Below are 22,469 nucleotides of genomic sequence, written 5' to 3' on the forward strand. Positions count from 1 at the left end.
CTGACAGCACTGAAGCATTGTGTGCTTCCCTTAACCTCTAGCAGGAGCTTGCTATGCTGCCTCTTGAAAGTCCCACGCGGATTTCTCACAGCCCTTTCTGAGTTCTCGGCCATCAAGAGTAGGTGCTCTAAGGTTCCATTGCAGCTTAGCTTTTAGTATCCCGGTTATGAGGCTGTGGAATAATGTGGCCTTGAACTCGCAATGCCTCGTTGAATTTCAGAGGACGGTGCTTGATTTGGGACTAGGGGGAGGTACTGGTAATGACTGAGGAGAACCTCCACATTCAGAGGCACTCAGCCTCTGAATCCCACAGCCAGGAGGCGACGTCAGGGCCTCTCTGCCCTGTTGTTGGTCCTCCAGAGGAACTGGTTGAGGCCACTGTGAGGCAGGAGGCTGGACTAGATGGACCCTCACTGGTCTGATCCAGCAGGTCTCTTCTGATGTTCTTCTGAGGGGAAGGCCTCCGCCTTTCTGCCCTGTTGTTGGCCCTCCGGAGGAACTGGTCGAGGCCATTGTGTGAGGCAGGATGCTGGACTAGATGGACCCTCACTGGTCTGATCCAGCAGGGCTCTTCTGATGTTCTTCTGAGGGAAGTCCTTGACCTCTCTGCCCTGTTGTTGGCCCTCCAGAGGAAATGGCTGAGGCCAATGTGTGAGACAGGATGCTGGACTAGATGGACCCCCACTGGTCTGATCCAGCAGGGCTCTTCTGATGTTCTTCTGAGGGGAAGACCTTGACCTCTCTGCCCTGTTGTTGGCGCTCCAGAGGAACTGGTTGAGGCCACTGTGTGAGACAGGATGCTGGACTAGATGGACCCTCACTGGTCTGAAAACAGCAGGGCTGTTATTCTTATGAAGGCCTCAGCCTCTCTGCCCTGTTGTTGGCGCTCCAGAGGAATTGGTTGAGGCTACTTTGTGAGGCAGGATGCTGGACTAAATAAACCCTCACTGGTCTGATCCAGCAGGGCTCTTCTGATGTTCTTCTGAGGGAAGTCCTTGACCTCTCTGCCCTGTTGTTGGCCCTGCAGAGGAAATTGCTGAGGCCAATGTGTGAGACAGGATGCTGGACTAGATGGACCCCCACTGGTCTGATCCAGCAGGGCTTTTCTGATGTTCTTCTGAGGGGAAGACCTTGACCTCTCTGTCCTGTTGTTGGCGCTCCAGAGGAACTGGTTGAGGCCACTGTGTGAGACAGGATGCTGGACTAGATGGACCCTCACTGGTCTGATCCACCAGGGCTCTTCTGATGTTCTTATGAGGGGAAGGCGTCAGCCTCTCTGCCCAATTGTTGGCCCTCCAGAGGAACTGGTCGAGACCGCTGTGTGAGACAGGATGCTGGACGAGATGGACCACTTGCCTGATCTAGCAGGGCTGCTGTTATGTACTGACTGTACTCTGAGCTGCCTTTGAATCGAATGCCTCTACAGCAGGAGGAAGTTCCGTACTGTTGATATTTGCCTCCAGCCAGAGCTGGGACTCCTTGGCATGTTCTGATACTAGTAGGCGGGGCTTTCCCAGAAGCCCTGCAGTAGAGGTGAAGTTCTCCCCACCTCAAAGAAACTGGGAACAATGGTCATCTTGGAACCGGCCACTTAATTGGAGCAGCATAGCGGCCAAGGGGCTTCTTGTAGGAATGTTTGGTAGTCTAGAAAGGAGGGAGCAGAAAACTGCCTTCTCTCAGTCTAGAAAGGAGAGAGCAGAAAACTACCTTCTCTCTTTTCATCTTAATGTGACCGAAGATGCCTGGGACCAGTGTTCCCTCTAAGCTGAGTTATGTGAGCTAAAAAGGTAAAGGTAGTCCCTCTGTGCAAGCACCAGTTGTTTCCGACTCTGGGGTGACGTCGCATCACGACGTTTTCACGGCAGACTTTTTACGGGGTGGTTTGCCACTGCCTTCCCCAGTCATCTACGCTTTCCCCCCCAGCAAGCTGGACACTCATTTTACCGACCTCGGAAGGATGGAAGGCTGAGTCGACCTTGAGCCGGCTACCTGAGCCCAGCTTCTGCCGGGATTGAACTCAGGTCGTGGGCAGAGAGCTTGGACTGCTGTACTGCAGCTTTACCACTCTGTACCACGGGGCTCCTAGCGTGAGCTAGCTCACAGTTTTTTAGTCTCCGGCTCACACATTTTGTCTTTGCGCAGGAAAAATGGCCCCAGAGCAACATAAGTTGTGCAGTAGCTCACAGCTTTAATGCCAGTAGGTCATAAAGTAGAACTTTTGCTCACAAGACCCCACAGCTTACAAGGGAGTGTTGCCTGGGACCTTCATACCAATGGGACTACCTAGGCCCCCATACTCCTTAGGCCATCCTCTTGGGGCTTTTGGCAGGTGCCCAGCCCCTAGATGGTTCAGTTAGCTGTTACCAGGGGAAGGGCCTTCTCTGTCAAGGCCCCCTGTCCTGTGGAATGCAGTTTGCGGTGACTCGCATCCTGTGGGATTCACTTAGTTTCCCACAGGGCTTGCATGGCCACATTGTTTAGGTTGGTCCTTTGGAGGGTAATTAGATGTTTCCAGCCGGTTGGATAGCGGCATGATGCAGAGTTAAATAGCTAAATATCTTTACTTATTATCTGATTTTGGTGATCCACTACATGGGGCTATCCTTGACCCTGACTCGGAAACGTCAGCTAGTGCAGAACACTGCAGCGCAGCTGTTAATGGGGCTCCCTCAATGGGGGCACATTCAACCAGTGCTGAAAGAGCTGTACTGGCTACCTATTGTGTTCGAGTCTGTTTCAAGGTGTTGGTATTGACTTTTAAAGCCCTATATGATCGGGGGCTGCCTTTCTCCATATGTTCCCCAGAGAGCACTGCATTCAGGGACACAACATCAATTGTCTATCCCCGGACCAAGGGAGGCCAGGCTGTGTTCCACAGGGGCCAGGGCCTTCTCAGTGGTAGCACCAGAAATGTGGAATGCCCTTTCAGAGGCCATAAGGGCCCTGCGGGATCTCTCCCAATTCCACAAGGCCTGCAAAACTGAACTATTTTGACAGGCCTTTAACACCTAAACCGGGAGAGGACTGCCACCCTACACTGCTGAGGAATTACGATCATTACGGGATCACTGTTAGAAAAGGAAGAACAAGCTGACTATCCCTGGGCCAAAGGAGGCGAAACTGCAGAACACCCGCGCACGGGCCTTCTCTGTTGCAGCTCCGTGCCTGTGGAACCAGCTCCCGGAAGAGGTGCGGGCCCTGCGGAGCCTAGACCAATTCCGCAGGGCCTGCAAGACCATCCTTTTTAGGCAGGCCTTTGCGGACTGCTGACAAAGGATGGCCGATCAATCCATCAAAATGATTCTATTTAGTGACCCTGCCACTATACAAATGGACGGAATAGCGCCAGGAACATCATTGCTGCTGTTAAATTATTAACCGGAATGGTTTAGATATTGCTGATTTAAATTATTATATCATTTTAATGCTGTTTTAAAAACTTACTCTATACTGTATAACTGTTTTAAACATTTACCGTATTCTGTATAATTTTTTATTTGAATCTGTTGTGAGCCACCCTGAGCCTGCTTAGGCGGGATATAAATAAAATTTATTATTATAAGATCCCGCCTATGCCGTAGTCGAACGGCACCTTAAAATGTTTTAATTGTATTTTATTGTTTTTAAACTGTAATTATAGATGTTTGAACTGATCGTCAGCCGCCCTGAGTCCTCTTGCAGAGAGGGCGGGATAAAAGTCTAAAGTAATAAAGAAATACATTCCGTTGGTTTTTAACTTAAGTTTTTGACGTTGCTGTGAAACCCTTCGGGTGAACGGTGGCTAAAAGAATGAAAATGAGCAGGCAGCAAGATACTCCCGCTGTAGGCCAGCTGGCGTACCCAAGATGCTTGGCTGCCTGCGTGGCCACGCCCAGGGTTTGCATTGCATTGCAAACTCGGGAGGCCGTGCCACTTGCGCGCGCAGCCTTGGGCGGCGTCCCTCGCTAGGGCAGACGTTCAACGGTCTCCACTCTTGTCTCGGGCAGGGGCATGAAGGTCATTGAGAACAGAGCCCTGAAAGATGAGGAGAAGATGGAGCTGCAGGAGATCCAGCTGAAGGAGGCCAAGCACATTGCCGAGGAGGCTGACAGGAAGTACGAGGAGGTGAGCGTCTCGAACCCTGTGCGCCCGCCTGGGGGACGTGGGACCCTCTACCATGCTAGCAGCTCAGTTTGTGCACTGGCGATTGGGATTGGCGCTAGCATGCCATGAGGGTGGGGCAGCTGCCACCCCCGGACTTCCCCGGCGCCTGCCTGCGCCTGTGCTTTCAGTTGCCCGCCGTCGTTGAGGAAGGGCATACGTGAGTGAGGCACACAGTGGCCCTCCTGGTGCCCACAGCGGCAGCACTCCTGGCTGCACGCGTCGGCTGGTACTGTTGGGGAAAGGGTACCCAAGGACCTGAGCTAGATGGTGGGAAGGCTTGCAAGCTGGGAAAGGAGGCACAAGCAGATGGGGGCCTGCAGGTGTAGGGGTGGAAGACGGGGCATGCAGGGAGACCTGGTGGTGGGCAGGGCGGGGAGGCCATGGGTGCTGTCTTCCCAGGGTCCCAAAACACCAGGGCCACAATGGCAGTCAATTCTAGCTGATTGTGGGTCCAACCATCAGACTTTCAGTGGGTTCTTCCAGTCAAGGGACCTGTCCTGCCCAGGGGAGAGAGAGAGAAAGCGTGAGAGAGTAGGCCTCTTAAATATCTCCAGCCAGTTTGGTGTAGTGGTTAAGCGGGCGGACTCTTATCTGGGAGAACCGGGTTTGATTCCCCCACTCCTCCACTTGTACCTGCTGGAATGGCCTTGGGTCAGCCATAGCTCTTGCAGAGTTGTCCTTGAAAGGGCAGCTTCTGGGCTCTCTCAGGCCTGCCTACCTCCCGGGTTGTCTGTTGTGGGGTGGGAAAGGAAAGTAAAGGAGATTGTCGGCTGCTCTGAGACTCTGTCCTTGAAAGGGCAGCTTCTGGGAGAGCTCTCTCAGCCCCACCTACCTCACAGGGTGTCTGTTGTGGGGGGGGAGGAAAGTAAAGGAGATTGTCGGCTGCTCTGAGACTCTGTCCTTGAAAGGGCAGCTTCTGGGAGAGCTCTCTCAGCCCCACCTACCTCACAAGGTGTCTCTTTTGGGTGGGGGGGGGGGAAGATAAAGGAGATTGTGAGCTGCTCTGAGATTCTGAGTGAAGGGTAAGATATAAATCCAATATCATCATCATCTTGTTCTTCTTCCCTACTGCCATTGAGTGCTGGCTGGGAGGCACGTTCAGAAAACTTACTGGACTGAACGCTCGGCTCACAAAGCCCTGTGCGGCGGCCTAGCCTACCGTGGCTCACGGAGCTGCCTCAGCCGTACGCCCAAGGTGCGCGTGTGTCTCCCCTGGCTGACCTTTCCTCCGCCTTCCTCAGGTTGCCCGTAAACTGGTGATCATCGAGGGAGACCTGGAGCGTACCGAGGAGAGGGCCGAGCTGGCAGAGTCGTGAGTATCCTAGTGCTCGGAGTTCCTTCCCTCTCTCGTGGGGCGTCTCTCGGCTGCATGGAAGCTGACGTCGGGCGGCTGTGCTTGCAAACCCGGTGAAACAAGGCCTGAAGCGTGGGGCGCCTGGGCTTTAGAAGCTGTGCCACCCCCTCCTCCTCCCCTCCCCCAAAGGGTTGTGGCGGTTTTGACTTTCCCAGTCGTTTCTTGTGGGGCGAATTCTTTCTCTCAGCTCGCCTTTTTTGAGGCACGGAGGATGCGGCCTCCTGGCAACATTCCCGGCTGGGTGAGCTTGAATGCTTTTTTGGCAAGCCTGGCGGGGGTACGCACACACGGATTGGATTTCTGCGACTCGCCACCAGCTCCGCGCTGAAGACTTGAAAGCAATCCTCTGAATTCAGAAAATCCTCTTAATTTCCTCCTAACTTCAGAAAATCCTCCTAATTTCAGAAAATTGTCCTCCTTTTTTTTTTCCTTTCCCCTTTCTTGGGTTGGTGATAACGAAAAGCCAACTGACAGATTTGGAAAGGGATGCTAAAATCACTCTCTGAAGGGTGCAAAATGAAGCAATGGCGCTGTGGAATGTTCCACTATTTCAGATGAGGGGGAGACGCACACACACATGCCCTGCGTGAAATCCATGGCGGGCAAGGCAGAGCTTTCTTTAGGGCTGGGTTAGTTCTCCCCCCCACCCCCGGTGAAGGCGTGTCCTCCATGGAGGTGGGGATGGTGTTTAAGAACGGTTGTGGTTACCACCACACCAACAGTGGTACTGTCCAGGGCTTTTTGTTGTAGCAGGGACTCCTTTGCTTATTAGGCCACGCCCTCCTGATGTAGCCAATCCCCCAAGAGCTTACAGTAAGCCCTGTATGCTCTTGGAGGATTGGCTACATCAGGGGTGTGTGGCCCAGGGATGGAATTCTAGCAGGAGCTCCTTTGCATATTAGGCCACACCCCCTGATGTAGCCAATCCCCCAAGAGCTTACAGTAAGCTCTGTAAGAAGAACCCTGTAAGCTCGTGGAGGATTGGCCACATCGAGGGTTTCTGGCCTAATGTGCAAAGGAGTTCCTCCTACAAAAAAACCCAAAACCCTGCTGGGAACTGTAGTTTGATGACGTTGCCGAGAATTTTCTGCAAAAGATCCCCCAACTATAATCTGGAAAAGATCCCCAAATTATAATCTCCAGAATTCTTGCAAAGGGGGGACTTCATGTTTTGGGGAGGGACGGTGGCTCAGTGGTAGAGCATCTGCTTGGGAAGCAGAAGGTCCCAGGTTCAATCCCCAGCATCTCCAAAAAAGGGTCCAGGCAAATAGGTGTGAAAAACCTCAGCTTGAGACCCTGGAGAGCCGCTGCCAGTCTGAGAAGACAATACTGACTTTGATGGACCGAGGGTCTGATTCAGTATAAGGCAGCTACATATGTCCATATGTTAAACCAGGTTAGTGCAGATCTGAGCAGGCAAATCACTCCATTTACACTAAACAGCGTAGAGACTGCCCGAATATGCAAAGGAGTTTCTGCTACAAAAAAAAAGCCGCGGCCAGAATTCTCCAGCGTCATGCTGAGTCGTGGGGGCAGACGGTTCTTCTGTCTCCAGCGTGGGAGCTCGCCAAGCACTAAGAAGCCAGAAGGGGGGCTCCTTTTCCCTAGCAGGGCAGGCAGCTGACTTTAAAAAAAAAAAAATGGCGGATTCCCTCCGCTCCATGGAGGCGGCTCTGTCCTGGGACCATTGCAGTAGAGCGGGCCTCCAGGCTTGTGCCGGAAGGAGCCTCCCTGGGCCGCCGGGCAGGGAGCGGCTGCCACGGCCGTGGAGCCCAGATGCTGCAGGTTTTTGGGAGGGGCGGGGGCCGTCTGCAGCAGCAGGGTGGTCCCGCATTCCAGATGGTGGGGCTACGTCAGGTCTGCGCCACATCTGGTTCCCTGATGCCTGAGTAGTGGGAGCGGGGGGGAGGAATGCCAAGCATTTCTTCACGGGGCTTGCCCGGGAGGGGGAATGGGAGAGGACAAAAGTATAGCTTCAATTACCTGTACCTTCCAGGAGCGCAGGGCGGGGGGGGGCTGTCAGTTTTCCCAGCCGCCCCTGCTCTCTAAACGCGAGGGTCTTCCATAGTTGCGAGCTATGAAGGCAAGCTTATTTTTACGGGCTTTTCAGAGACACGGATGATAACGTTGCTGAAAGATTAACGCTAAATGTCTGGCCGTTCTCTCCCTTCATCCTGTGCCTGCCTCTTAAAAACTGGGCGACATGGTGGCTGGTAAAATACATATATGCAAGCATGGCTTTTTTTTTTTTTTTGAGCAGCAACGCCGTTCCGGCTGGCTCGGCATCTGGGGGTGTGGCCTGATATGCAAAGGAGTTCCTGTTGGGCTGTTTAAACAAACAAACAAGAAAAGCCCGTGTGAAACAATATACTTTGAATAGATATAGGCAGGGCTGTTTTTTTGTAGAAAAAGCCCAGCAGGAACTCGCTTGCATATTAGGCCACACCTCCTGACACCAAGCCAGCTGAAACTGTGTTTCTGTGCATTCCTGCTCAAAAAAAAAAGCCCTGGATATTGATGTAACCAGTCCTCCTGGAGCTTACAGTAGACCCTGTACTAAGAGCCCTGTAAGCTCTTGGAGGATTGGCTACATCAGGGGTGTGTGGCCCAGGGATGGAATTCTAGCAGGAGCTCCTTTGAATATTAGGCCACACCCCCTGATGTAGCCAGTCCTCCTGGAGCTTACAGTAGGCCCTGTGCGAAGAGCCCTGTAAGCTCTTGGAGGATTGGCTACATCAGGGGTGTGTGGCCCAGGGATGGAATTCTAGCAGGAGCTCCTTTGAATATTAGGCCACACCCCCTGATGTAGCCAGTCCTCCTGGAGCTTACAGTAGGCCCTGAACTAAGAGCCCTGCAAGCTCTTGGAGAATTGGCTACAATAGGGGTTTATATATTTCCTCCTCACCTCCAAGACTCTGCCATGGGACCTGTCTCATTTCATGTCCTTTACCAGGGATGGCCAAACTTAATGTAAGAGCCAACCAGAACAGACGTCATGTTAAGAGCTGTAAGGAGGGAAGGAAGGCAAATAGATGCGAGGGAGGGAGAGGTGGAAAGAAAACAACTTTAACTTGAAGCGCATTCTCGAAGCCACCATCTGGCTCGGCTTGGAGAAATGATTTAAGGATAACAGATGCCTTTTTTCAAGCTGGCCAGCAGGGAGATGGGGTCTTCAAGAGCCACCCAATATGGGTGAAAGAGCCACAGTTTTGGCCACCCTCCGGGCTAGCCCGAACTCTCCAGATCGAGGGTCTCTTTTACTCGCATTGGAAAGAGCCCGCACAAGGGTAGGGTTGCCAATCCCCAGACGGGGGCAGGGTCATCAGAAAGTGGGGGGGGGGGAAATGTCTGCTGGGCACTCCATTATTCCCTATGGAGACTAATTCCCATAGAGAATAATGGAGAATTGATCCGCAGGTATGTGGGGCCCTGGGGGTGCTGTTCATTGAGCTAGAGGCACCAGATGTGCAGCAGCGCATCCAGCATCTCTCAAAAGACCCTCCAAGTTGCAAAAAGATTGGACCAGGGGGTCCACCTCAAAGAAGGTGCCCCTGTCCTTCGTTATTTCCAATGAAGGGAAGACGCTCAAAAGGCGTGCGGCCCCTTTAAATGTGATGGCCGGAACTCCCTTTGGAGTTCAATTCTGCTTGTCACAACCTTGCTCCAGGCTCCGCCCCCAGTGTCTCCTGGCTCCACCCCCAAAGTCCCCAGATATTTCTTGAATTGGACTTGGCAACCCTACACAGGGGGGATGTCCGGATGGCCCACCGCACATGCTCCTTTTGCTTTTGCACTTCTGGGCCTTGCGTAGCCAGCTCCTCCCCCCCCCCCCCCACGTAGCATGCGGCCTCGTGGCGTTGCACCGCTTCCACCCCCCTCCCCATCACAAACCTCCTCCTCCTCTGCCCCACCGCAGCATGCATGTTGTGACCGCCTTTTTTCCCCTCTTCTCCCCCCCCCCTCCCCTGTTTTGATGGCTTCGCTCTGTGAATTTTGTTGCTCTCCTTTCGACGGCCGCTCCCTCACCTGTCCCCTGTCCTCGCGGTCCTCCTTAACAGCCATTGCCGGGAGCTGGAGGAGCAGATCCGGTTGATGGACCAAAACTTGAAGTTCCTTGCTCAGGCTGAAGAAAAGGTACTAATCCTTCCCTCTCCCTCGAGTCCTGAGCCTCCCTAACCTGGTTTTTTTTTCCCCTTTCCCCCTCCCTTCCACACCTCGTAACGCCTTCGAGTGCTCCTTTGCCTCCCCTTTCCCTTTCCTGCTTCTCCGAACGCTCCGCTCGCTCTCCTCTCGCCGACTCGGCTCGTTTTTTACTTCCCGTCAAGCAGGTGCCGACGGGGCTGCTCCTCGGCCTGGCCGGCTTCTTCCGAAAGGGCAGCGAGGCGCGGCGGGTTCCTTCCGAGGCCGGATCCAGCGCTACAGGCAGCTCCCCCCCCCCGCCATCCCTGCTGCTTGCAGACTTTGTAGCCTCGCGGTGCCGACAGCCTTGATTTTGCTTCCCTCTCTGGCCTTTTGTGTGCCGTGCTGCGTAGGGGAGAGGGGACTCTTTTTGTCATTGCCCTCCCCCCCTGGGCTCTTTCTCCTGCTATCCAAGGGACAGTGCCCAAAGCATGGAGTCGTGCGTGTGGGGCGTCGTGTGCAAGAAGCACCTTTGTGGCTGCGGGAGGCACCCGATTTCAACTTCAGCTGCATAGGAAGGGCCTACTCTGCATTGGCCCCTAGTCGCCCTCAGGAGAGGGGCCGTGCCTCAGTGGCAGAGCAGCTGCTTGGCAATTCAGGATGTCCCAGGCTCAGTTCCCAGCATGCCGAGTTGAGTAGAAGAAGGTGGTTTTGGATTTATATTCCGCCCTATACTCTGAATCTCAGAGTCTCAGAGCGGTCACAATCTCCTTTACCTTCCCCTTCCCCCACAACGGACACCCTGTGAGGTAGGTGGGGCTGAGAGCGCTTTTACAGCAGCTGCCCTTTCAAGGACAGCCTCTATGAAAGCTCTGGCTGACCCAAGGCCATCTCAGCAGGTGCAAATGGAGGAATGGGGAATCAAACCCGGTTCTCCCAGCTAAGAGTCCGCGCACTTAACCACAACACCAAACTGACTCTCACCAGGTGATGTCAAAGACCTCAGCCTGAGGCCCTGAAGAGCTCTTGCTGATCTGGATACGAGGTCCTGGCCCTGAGGAGCCGAGGGGTCAGTTCAGTACAGGGCAACTGCATATGTTCCTAAGGGAGTAGCCGTGGCTCAGTGGTAGAGTGCCCGTTTTGCACGCAGGAAGTCTCAGGTTCAGTCTGTGGCATCCCATGGAAGACAGCTAGATTACCCAATGCTCGATGCCAGAATCACCGAGTTGGAAGGGCCCTCCAGGGTCATCTAGTCTGACCCCCTGCACAATGCAGAAAATTCACGAATACCTCCCCCCACACTCCCCTGGTGACCCTTGGTCCACACCCAGAAAGGCTGGGGAAAAAAAACCCCTCCAGGATTCCTGACCAAACTGGCCTGGAAAAAGCTGCTTACTTGACCCCTAAACGGTGATCAGCGTTTCCCCCGGGACATGTAAGAAAGGGCCATGAGAACGAAGCCCTAATGCAACCCTTCTTGCCCCCCCCCCCCCCCCCCCCATGATCAGACACCTCCACATGGTTGCGGTCCTCTCGACAACCGTAAGGGCTAGAAACCTGCTTTTTGAGAAAGAGCTGTCCTTGAACTCGCAGCTGCGACGATGCCTCCAGGGCCTGACTACACAGTCAGCAAAGCAGAGCATCGGGCCGGCTCCTGTAGCCCTGGGTCCCAAAGAGCCGGTCCCTCTTCTGCGACTTGGACCCCGTCGCCGGCCTCCGTCGACCCTGTCACCTGATGGTCACCGCAGTCTCTCCATTCCATACATTCACTCTCTTCTCTCTTTTCTCCTATCCTCTTTGGTTCCCACCCTTCCCTTTCCTCCCAACTTCTTTTGTTTTTTTTTGTCTCGCTCTTCCCCCCCTCTCCCTTGCAAACGTTTTGCAGTAAGTGCTCAGAGCTGGAAGAAGAATTGAAGAATGTCACCAACAATCTCAAGTCTCTTGAGGCTCAGGCTGAGAAGGTAGGGTGTCTTCCCCCGTGGCTGCTGGGGAGGCCTTTGGGCCCAGGAATCGTCCTGGAGATTTTCCCTTGAATACCAGAAGCGCTACACATGGGGTTGTGTAAGCTGCCCACCGAGTGGAAGGGGTCAGCCTTTGGCTCCGTGTAATGCAGCTTTTACTTTCCATACCAAGAATCCCCATGTTTAAGTCTTTAGTGGGTGGAATTCTAGCAGGAGCTCCTTTGCATATTAGGCCGCACCCCCCGATGTAGCCAATCCTCCAAGAGCTTACAAAAAAAAGTTACACACCCCTGATGTAGCCAGTCCTCTTTTTTGTAAGCTGTTGGAGGATTGGCTACATCAGGGAGGGTGTGGCTCTTTTTTTGTAAGCTGTTGGAGGATTGGCTACATCAGGGAGGGTGTGGCTCTTTTTTTGTAAGCTGTTGGAGGATTGGCTACATCAGGGAGGGTGTGGCTCTTTTTTTTGTAAGCTGTTGGAGGATTGGCTACATCAGGGAGGGTGTGGCTCTTTTTTTGTAAGCTGTTGGAGGATTGGCTACATCAGGGAGGGTGTGGCTCTTTTTTTGTAAGCTGTTGGAGGATTGGCTACATCGGGGGGGGGGGTGCGGCCTAATATGCAAAGGAGCTCCTGCTAGAATTCCACCCTTGGCCTTTAGTATCTCTGGTTAGGAGCAATGCTCCCTCTAAGCTGCGGAGTCCTGTGAGCAAAAATTCTACTTTGTGAGCTACCGGCTTTCAAGCTGTGAGCGAGCGCTTCGGCCACTGCATCAATTAGTTTGCTCCGAGGCCATTTTTCCTGAGCTAAGACAAAACTGTGTGAGTCAGAGGCTAAAAAACTGATCTAGCTCACACTAACTCAGTTTAGAGGGAACACTAGTTAGGGGGATCTCTGCCAGTGGGAGAGCTGCCGCCGGGTTGTGGTGGTATTATTATTATTATTATTATTTATTCCACCTGTAGCCAAAGCTCTCAGAGTGGTTTGCAATATGAATAAAATAAATAAAAGCAAAAAATGTTGCCCTGACCTAGGTAGTCCAGGCGAGCTCGAAATCTGGCAAGTATTTGGATGGGGACTTCCCAAAGAATACCTGGAGAGGGAGGCAGAGGCAGGCCCCTATTGGGGCATGGCGGACCTTCAGGCTCGCCAGAGGTTGCTGTGTCTTCCAGACACACACACAAAATGCAAAAATAACACACATACCCTCAACCCCCCCCCCCATTAAAAGTTAAAAATTAGTGGCATGGCTTGCTGTAAAGCAGGGGTGGTTAAACTTGCTTGACATAAGAGCCTCATAGAATAAATGTCAGACGTTTGAGAGTTGCAACGTCAGATGTTTGAGGGAAGGCAGGCAGGCAAACAGATTTGGGGGGAGGGAGAGGTGGAGCAGCTTTAACTTTAAATGCCTTCTCCAAGCTACGGACTGGCTTGGCTTGGAGAAGTGATTTAAAGAGACAAACGCGGTGGCGGCTTCGAGAGCCACGCAATAGGTGTGAAAGAGCTGCGTGTGGCTTCCGAGCCACAGTATGGCCACCCCTGATATAAAGCAGTGTCACAGTCCGCCATCTCCCGAAGGTCAAAATCGAAAGCCGCAAAAGATTCTCGCTGCCCCGCTGCTGGGCCGTGCCTTGTGCGGACTTCTGATTGAGTGGGAATTTATGGCGCAAAACACTTGCCATGCCATAGCAACCCCCCCCCCCCCGATGTACCTACAGTGTTCTCCCTCTATACCATTGACATGTGACGTTGCTTTATAGCAAGCGTTGCCTCTGAGATGTATGGGAAAGCACACTCGATGATTTGCTTTTAAGTCCAAACGGTTTGGAAACCCAGCTTCCTGCCTCTTCTTTAAACCAAGGAAAATGAGGAAGCCAGTGGTGGTGATCAGAGTGTTGGGTCATGACTCAGAAGAGAGGCGTAAAATATCTAGAGATGTTGAAGCCTCAGAGAAAACCATTTCCCTCCTTTAGGAAATAGCTATCCAAATTTACGTTGGACTTTATTTTTTAGAGCTAACTGTTGTTGATGCGGTAGACTCTTACCTAAAACGTTCTGTGCTGTCTGTTGAGTAAATGTTGGGAAACACTTCATTCATTCCAGAGAGAAATAATTTCACTGAATTATTTCCATAAATTTCCCAGGTTTTTTGATCAGAATACTAAACATTAACTTCATCCCACCCATTTTTCTGTTTTCTTTTTTTTTACCCCAGACGGTCACATCTTTAGCTGGGAATATCTTGGACATATATAAATATATGAAGCTGCCTTCTACTGAATCAGACCCTCGGTCCATCAAAGTCAGTATTGTCTACTCAGACTGGCAGCGGCTCTCCAGGGTCTCAAGCTGAGGTTTTTCACACCTATTTGCCTGGACCCTTTTTAGTTGGAGACGCTGGGGATTGAACCTGGGACCTTTTGCTTACCAAGTAGATGCTCTACCACTGAGCCACCATTCCTCCCCAATTCAAATAGCCCTTTAGGAACTCACTGGCTTGACCTGTGGGTTAGTCCCAGTCTCTTGGCTACAGAGGGTGTTTGAAGTACAAGATAAGGAGACTAAAGAGTGGGGCCCATAGCTTGGTGGTAGAGCATCTGCTTGGCATGCAGAAGGTCCCAGGTTCAATCCCCGGCCTCTCCAGTTAAAAATTCCAGGAGTAGGTGATGTGAAAAATCTCGACCTGAGACCCTGGAGAACAGCTGCCAGTTTGGGTAGAGGCCATGGATGAGTAGTAGAGCATCTGCTTTGCAAGCAGAAGATCCCAGGTTCAGTCCCTGGGGTTTCCAGTTAAAAGACTAGGCAGTGGTAGGTGATGGGGAGGGATGGTGGCGCAGTGGTAGAGCATCTGTTTGGTAAGCAGAAGGTCTCGGGTTCAATCCCCGGCATCTCCCACTAAAAAGGGTCCAGGCAAGTAGGCGTTCAAAAACCTCAGCTTGAGACCCTGGAGAGCCACTGCCAGTCTGAATAGACAAGACTGACTTCGATGGACCAAGGGTCTGATTCAGTATAAGGCAGCTTCATGTGTTCATATCTCCACCTGGGACCTGGAGAGCCGCTGCCAGTCTGAATAGCTTGAATAGTGTGAAGGAGCTTTTTGTGAGGTTTCCTGCATTGCGCAAGGGGCTGGACTAGATGACTCTAAGAGGTCCCTTCCAACTCCATGGTTAAGTGAAGCCGCTTTCTACTCAATCAGTAGAGTTGGAAGGGACCTTTTAGGGTCATCTAGGGTCATTTTAGGGTCGCCTCACAAAAAGCTCCTTCACACACATCCATCCCCAGTTGTCCCCTGCTCCATGCCCAGAAGATGGCAAAAACCTCCAGGGTCCTTCGCCAAAGTGGCTTGGACAAAAATTGCTAGCAGACCCCCAAAGCTGCAGTCAGCATTTCCCTGGGTGTGTAAGGGAGGGCTACAAGAACTAAGCACTGATGCAACCCTTCTCGCCCTCCCTTTCATGATCTGCTCAATTCAGCGTTGCTGTCAGATGGCCATCTAGCCTCTGTTTCAAAACCTCCAAAGGAGGAGAGCCCACCACCTCCTGAGGAAGCCTGTTCCACTGAGGGAACTGCTCAGAACGTCAGGACGTTTTTCCTAATGTTTAGCTGGGCATTCTTTTGAAGCAGTTTCAGCCTGTTGGTTCTGGGATGAGTGGGATCGGGGCTTTTTTTTTTTGTAGCAGGAACTCCTTTGCATATTTAGCTACACCCACCCCGATGTAGCCAATCCTCCCAAAGCTTACAGGGCTCTTCTTACAAGGAGAGCCAGTTTGGTGTAGTGGTTAGGTGTGCGGACTCTTATCTGGGAGAACCGGGTTTGATTCCCCACTCCTCCACTTGCAGCTGCTGGAATGGCTTTGGGTCAGCCATAGCCATGGCAGAGGTTGTCCTTGAAAGGGCAGCTGCTGTGAGAGCCCTCTCCAGCCCCACCCACCTCACAGGGTGTCTGTTGTGGGGGAGGAAGGTAAAGGAGATTGTGAGCCGCTCTGAGACTCTTCAGAGTGGAGGGTGGGATATAAATCCAATGTCGTCATCTTCAGAGAGCCAGTTTGGTGTAGTGGTTAAGTGTGCGGACTCTTATCTGGGAGAACCAGGTTTGATTCCCCACTCCTCCACTTGCCTTGGGTCAGCCATAGCTGTGGCGGAGGTTGTCCTTGAAAGGGCAGCTGCTGGGAGAGCCCTCTCCAGCCCCACCCACCTCACAGGGTGTCTGTTGTGGGGGAGGAAGGGAAAGGAGATTGTGAGCTGCTCTGAGACTCTTCGGAGTGGAGGGCGGGATATAAATCCAATATCATCATCATCATCTTCTTCTCTTGGAAGATTGGCTATTTCAGGGGTGCGTGGCCTAATATGCAAAGGAGTGCCTGCTACAAAAAAACTCCCTTGAGTGGGATCGTATGAATCTGTTCCTTAGTTGAAAGAAGACTTGGTTAAAGGGAATCCTCGGCTCTAGCCCAAGGTGGGCTGGGCTCTCCTGAGCTCTTTGGATGGCGGACAGGATGAAATGTGCCGGTTTCCAAAGCCTTGGACCTTCCTGTTACGCTTGTGCAATTCCCAAGAGACTGGCGGGATATGAAAAGAAAAGAAATAGAGGGCCCTAAGATGACCAAATCAAAAGCAGAGCTGATACCAATCTCACTGTCCACTGCTAGGCTAGCTATTGCAGCCAAGTGGATAGATCACTCCTCTCCCAAGTATAAACGTTTGGCACCAGAAGATACGGGAGCAGTTCGTTATGTACCAGCTGGATCACAGTCTCTCCAGTTCATCACCCAACCAATATCAAAACAAAGTTGTAGCGATATGGTATCCTCTGTTAGAATATATGGCCAAACGCGGTGGTGTTCCAAAAAAAAAAATCTCTGTCACAGAAGCTTGATATATTTTTTAGCTTTGCAAGAAGTTTCTGCTGTCGTAAACAAAAGTACTAAAAGTCTCTTGCTTTCGTCTTAGTTTCCCTTTGTGTTTTATGTTACCTCAATAAATGTAAAAAAAAAAATTAAAAAAGAAAAGAAATAGAGAAGTTCTGCCGTGAGGTTTGTCGATGAACGGGCTGCTTTGCTCAGGGCCTCAACGAAGTTCTCTTTCCCCCCTTTCTTGTCCCCAGTACTCCCAGAAAGAGGACAAGTATGAAGAGGAGATCAAGATCTTGACTGACAAGCTCAAGGAGGTAAGAGGTTGGTGTGAGGGCTTGTCATGACCCAGATTGGGGCGGGAGGGGGGTGCCACCTGACGCTGCCCCCACTCTGGAATTGAGGACCCCTTGGGAAGGCCAAGAGCCCCCTCCCAAAACCCTTCAGGTTATCCTTCACTTTGGCCAAGAAAATTGGCGTGTAGACCAGGCGGAGTAACAGAGAACAACAAAAGGGGTTTATTTTACACAGGAAAATCAGTTACAGGCAAGTGAACACAGAAGGTGCTTAAAACTATATAGTAACGTGGGTGAAGGAAAATTAACATAAAGTCCCTAATGTGACTAGGCTGAATTGTCCCTCATCTGTTAGGCCACCAGGCCTCGGCCTGCTCACTCTCTCCCTCAGAGGAAGGGTCTCCCTCCTAGATAGCAACCGTCCTTCCTGCTTGACCTCTCAGTAGGAAAGGACAGTGTCTGTCTCCTGAGAGAGCTCTTAACCAATTCCCCTCAGACCCTGCTTGGATGCCGATGGGCTGAAACCAGTGCCAAGCATTCTGGGGATAGTAGGATGTTTTTTCCCTACTGTGACACAGGCTTCACAGGCTCCCTAGGCCCGCTAGGCTCTGTCTCACAGGACAGCACAGATCACGGCAGGGCTGGTAGGCATCTCCGCAGTGGACACAAAGAGCATGTGTGTGCATGCTAGAAGGAGGGGCCATCGATGTTTAAAGTCTCCAGGTCCCTCCCCGTCCATCTCCAGAGGGACAGTCGGCCACCCGATGTTCCCTTCCATCCTTTGTAGCAGGTCTGGTCGGTTTCCTGACCGCTTCTCCTCCTCCTCGCAGGCTGAGACTCGGGCCGAGTTTGCAGAGAGATCAGTAGCCAAGCTGGAGAAGACCATCGATGACTTGGAAGGTAAGTTCAGACAGAGATGCCAAACTGGTGGCTGTCGGGAGCCGCTTTGTCGATTTACAGAACTTCGCTTAGTGTCCCCGAAAAACCATATGCGGTAGAATGGAGTAATTAGACTGGCGTTTGTATACCCTGTGGCAATGAGCAGCCAAACGAATTCATCCCAATCCCAGCTTGTTGAGACCTGATTGGGCCCCAGATAGGGCTGTCAAGTCCCCGGTCCGGGCGGGGGTTCCCCCACCTGGGAGGTTCCCAATCCACTGGCTCGCATTGCGCCGGCAGGTGAAACCTCCTCCTACGTCACTGGCACAACAGCGTTATCCGGAAGTGATGTCATGTCAGTGATGTTGCTCAGCGGCCACTCTAGGCGCCGGGAAAACACTATGGTTTTCTCGGGCGCTCTAGCCATTTGGGAGGGGAAACTCTATGGTACAATAGGTACCATAGAGTTTTCCCCTCCCAAACGGCTAGAGCATCTGGGAAAACGATACCTTTTATACATTAGGTATGTCGACCTGCCAGGTGTGGGCATTAGCTTTTTTGCCCCTTTTCTTGGCATTGAAGCATCCAGTTTGGTCAGATCAGCTGCAGAGGGCATCCTCCCGCCCACTGCATCGTCCCCCTTCCCCCGAACATATATTTTTTTGAAATGAGTTAAATTATAAATTACGGATGAGCTCTGTTCTGTGTGAGGATGGAAGGTTCAACTCAGACAGCTCCTTGGTAGGGATCGGCAGCTGGAGGCCCTTGGCCACTTCTGGTTCTCGAAATGTGACATTTGGCTGTTGAATCTCTAGCTCGGAACCATACGCTGAAGGAGCTAATTGGCAGGGGTCGTAGGACTACCAGCTAGCTCTCTACGTAGAATTAGTCCTTTAGCGGCCCTATTGCAGAACCGGTTGTCGTCGGCCAGGGCCCTGTTTGAGAATCACGGAATCATAGAGTTGGAAGGGACCTCCAGGGTCATCTAGTCCAACCCCCTGCACAATGTAGGAAACTCACAAACACCTCCCCCTAATTTCACAGGATCTTCATCGCTGTCAGATGGCCATCTAGCCTAATGTAGCTTACAAAAAAGAACAACCAAACTGGGAACTGAATGTTTGGGCTATAAAACTAGACCCAACGGGGACTAAGTTTCTCCAGCTGTACTGTCAGCTGCTGAGCGTACCTTAGCTTGTAACAGGCCCAACCGCATGTAGAAATCGTTTTGAACATGGCAACGGTACTGTGACACTCCTGATTTCCATGCCTCCTGCTTCTGGGGGGAGGGCATCAGTCGGCTTGCACCTGCACTCTCAACTCCTAATGGGTTAGACCAGAGCTTTTTTTGTAGCAGGAACTCCTTTGCGTATTAGGCCACGCCCCCTGATGTAGCCAATCCCCCAAGAGCTTACAGAGCTTTTCTCATGGGGCCTACTGTAAGCTCCAGGAGGACTGGCTACATCAGAGGTGTGTGGCCTAATACGCAAAGGAGGTCCTGCTAGAATTCCTTACAGGGCTCTTCTCACAGGGCCTACTGTAAGCTCCAGGAGGACTGGCTACATCAGAGGTGTGTGGCCTAATACGCAAAGGAGTTTCTGCTACAAAAAAAGAGCCCTGGATTAGACAGGTGTCGCCATGTTTTTGAGACGTCTTACTCGCTGAAAGAGTGCCTTCTGTTCTGTGGGACCTTTGGGCTGGATCCCGTGGATCCCTTCCGCTAAAAAGCATTGCTGCCCTGGAATCATAGAGTTGAGAGGAACTTCCAGGGTCGTCTAGTCCAACCCCTTTGCACAGTGCCAGAAATTCACAAATACCTCTTGGGCCAAGAAGCACCTTCCATCGGGGGAGAGAGCCACTGCTGGCTGATCTGTAGGATCTGGCCCATAGGGGTCTCTTTTCAGGTGGTCGCTTAAGAAACAAAATTCTGTTTTGGGAAGTGGCTTTGAAACCTTGAGCTTCAGTTCCTCAAACTTGGCATTTTTGGCGCTTTAAATGTAATGACTCCTGGAATGTTTTCTAGTTGGGGAGGGACGGTGGCTCAGCGGTAGAGCATCTGCTTGGGAAGCAGAAGGTCCCAGGTTCAATCCCTGGCATCTCCAAAAAAGGGTCCAGGCAAATAGGTGTGAAAAACCTCAGCTTGAGACCCTGGAGAGCCGCTGCCAGTCTGAGAAGACAATGCTGACTTTGATGGACCAAGGGTCTGTTTCAGTATAAGGCAGCTTCATATGTTCATAGTCCTTTAATATTCTCCCTCCTCTCCACCCCCCCCCCCCCCAAAAAAAATTGAATGATTTGCAATGTTTTATCCAAATGGGTTCTAGAATGTGGTGGGACGTTTGGGAAGTTGGAAGTATTGAATCTGACATGGATACCCTCAAAGTTAGATAACGTGCTGGGTATTTATTTTTTTTAATCGCTTCTCACAAAGATTCCCAAAGCGCTTTGCAATAAAATCATAACATAATTTGCTAAATATAGAATGTAATTGCTTAAACAGAACGTAGAACGGAGTGCTTAAAACATGCCATCCACGATTATCGTCTAACAGCTGTGAGGGCATAACAGAATGCTTTAAAAGACCATATAGGAACAGTCCGGCGATCAAAGAATTGGAGAAAATCCAAAGGGCAGGGGTGAAATGGGAATAACAAAAAAGTGAATCTCCTCAAAAGGCCCGAGGAAAGTGGAGTCTCTTCATTGGCTCCAAAATAGATACGTGGATGAAGGGAGAGTTTGGGCTGGATTACTTGGATGATCGCCAGATCTGGGTGAATAACTGGGGGTGGTTTTAGAGAAGGGACTCTGCATCTCCTCCAGGAATGGAGGAAGGTATAGCAGAGCCTCCAGGGGAAGGTATAACAGGGCAAATCAGGTGTGGCAGGGCCTTTGGGGTAAACCAGGGGGCTGTACTCCCAACATGTAGAATCGTAGAGTTGAAAGGGACCTCCAGGGTCATCTAGACCAACCCCTGCACAGTGCAGGAAATTCGCAAATACCGCCCCCCTCCACACACACACATCCTCATTCTTCAGTGATGCCTGCTCCATGCCCAGAAGATGGCAAAAACCTCCAGGACCCTTTGCCAATCTGGAGACCCCTGACCTGGAGAAAAATGGCTGGCTGACCCCAAAGTGGTGATGAGCATTTCCCTAGGCTTGTGAGAAAGGGCCCCAAGAACTAAGCCTGGATGCAACCCTTCCTGCCCTCCTTTGCCTGATCTGCCTAATTCATAGGATCCGCATTGCTGTCCGATGCCCATCTAGCCTCTGTTTAAAAACCTCCAAAGAAGGAGAGCCCACCACCTCCCGAGGAAGCCTGTTCCACTGAGGAACTGCTCTGACGGTCAGGAAGTTCTTCCCCCTAAATTCACAGGATCTGCATTGCTGTCAGATGGCCATCTAGCCTCTGTTTAAAAACCTCCAAGGAAGGAGAGCCCACCACCTCCCGAGGAAGCCTGTTCCACTGAGGAACCGCTCTGACGGTCAGGAAGTTCTTCCCCCTAAATTCACAGGATCTGCATTGCTGTCAGGAGGCCATCTAGCCTCTGTTGAAAAACCTCCAAGGAAGGAGAGCCCACCACCTCCCGAGGAAGCCTGTTCCACTGAGGAACCGCTCTAACGGTCAAGAAGTTCTTCCTAAAGTTTAGCTGGAAACCCTTTAGACTTAATTCCAATGCGGTGGTTCTGGTCCGACCTTCCTGGACAACAGAAAACAACTCCCGCTATCCTCTTATTTGACAGGCCTTCAAGTACTTGAAGATGGCGATCCTATCACCTCTCAGCCGCCTCCTCTCCAGGCTAAACATCCCCAGCTCCTTCAGCCTTTCCTCATAGGACTTGGTCTCCAGACCTCTCACCATCTTTGTTGCCCTCCTCTGGACCCGTTCCAGCTTGTCCATATCTTTCTTAAATTGTAGTGCCCCAAACTGTCCCTCTGCTAATCCCCTTAGTCTTGGGTCATTTAGGCCTTAAATTGAGGACAGCCATGATAAGGCAACCAGTGCCGGTAGAATGCTCCCTCAGTGAGGTGCTAGACAGTAGATCAGCAGCCACACATTGTGCTGTTTAGAATTCCTGACACAGGTTTTTGAATATATGCCCACGTACGGTGTGTTGCAATTAACCCAGATGGGATTGGCACACTTCAACTGTGGCTGGATCCTTCCTCCAAGAGTTTACAGTAGGCCCTGTAAGAAGAGTCCTGTAAGCTCAAGGTCCTACTGTAAGCTCTTGGAGGAATGGCTACATCAGGGGTGTGTGGCCTAATATGCAAAGGAGTTCCTGATGCAAAAAACAAAAGCACTGCGCAGCACCACGTCGGTTTCCTAGAGGCCTCTTCAAAGCGGCATATAAAACCAAGACGAACACAGAGCAGTCGCAAGCAGTTCTGCACCGTGAAACGGTCAGAGCAAGGGAAGAAAAACAGCCTGAGTAAACTTGTCAGAGGCACCTAAAAGCTCTTTCAGAACACGGAAGGTTCCCCATAACCCATTCCTGTTCAGGAGTTTGTGTCCACTCATTTTCCAGACAGTCTCTTTGTTCTGCCTCATAATCTGGGACGAGATTCCCCGCCCCCCCCCCAGCCCAAGAAACCACAAAAAGGAGAGATCTGTTTCTTCCTAACAGTAATAGTTTCCAGCAGTGGTGGGAGGCAGACCTCCCCCTCCCTCAAAGCCACACGAAATGCCACTCGTAGCAACTTGGCCTCTGCGAATGGAACTCAGCTGGCCGCTTTCCCGCCGTTTGACCAGCGGGATCGAGAGCTCCCGTTTTGCGGCCAGCCCTCTGGTGTCCCTCGAACTCGAAACGGCGCCTGGTCTGTGCCATGTGCCGCTGATCATCCCCCTCCCCTCCCGCCTTTCTCTCAGTC

General features: G+C 51.8%; 1 protein-coding gene across 15 annotated transcripts in view; it reads left to right on the forward strand.

The window, feature by feature from the left end:
- The window catches only part of TPM3 (tropomyosin 3), a 127,836-nt gene that overhangs the window by 84,410 nt on the left and 20,957 nt on the right, over nucleotides 1-22,469 (forward strand). For 9 of the 15 annotated variants that reach the window (XM_060255529.1, XM_060255538.1, XM_060255489.1 and 6 more), the window contains 5 exons: nucleotides 3,987-4,104; nucleotides 5,385-5,455; nucleotides 11,502-11,577; nucleotides 16,677-16,739; nucleotides 17,549-17,618. In XM_060255529.1, coding sequence (XP_060111512.1) covers nucleotides 3,987-4,104; nucleotides 5,385-5,455; nucleotides 11,502-11,577; nucleotides 16,677-16,739; nucleotides 17,549-17,618 — 398 coding nt within the window. Of the gene's footprint in view, nucleotides 1-3,986; nucleotides 4,105-5,384; nucleotides 5,456-9,555; nucleotides 9,632-11,501; nucleotides 11,578-16,676; nucleotides 16,740-17,548; nucleotides 17,619-22,469 lie in introns of all 15 variants that reach the window. The other 6 variants (XM_060255497.1, XM_060255513.1, XM_060255576.1 and 3 more) reach the window with 1 other exon arrangement.

Source organism: Heteronotia binoei, chromosome 1 (assembly GCF_032191835.1).
Source record: "Heteronotia binoei isolate CCM8104 ecotype False Entrance Well chromosome 1, APGP_CSIRO_Hbin_v1, whole genome shotgun sequence".
Classification (NCBI taxonomy): domain Eukaryota; kingdom Metazoa; phylum Chordata; class Lepidosauria; order Squamata; family Gekkonidae; genus Heteronotia; species Heteronotia binoei.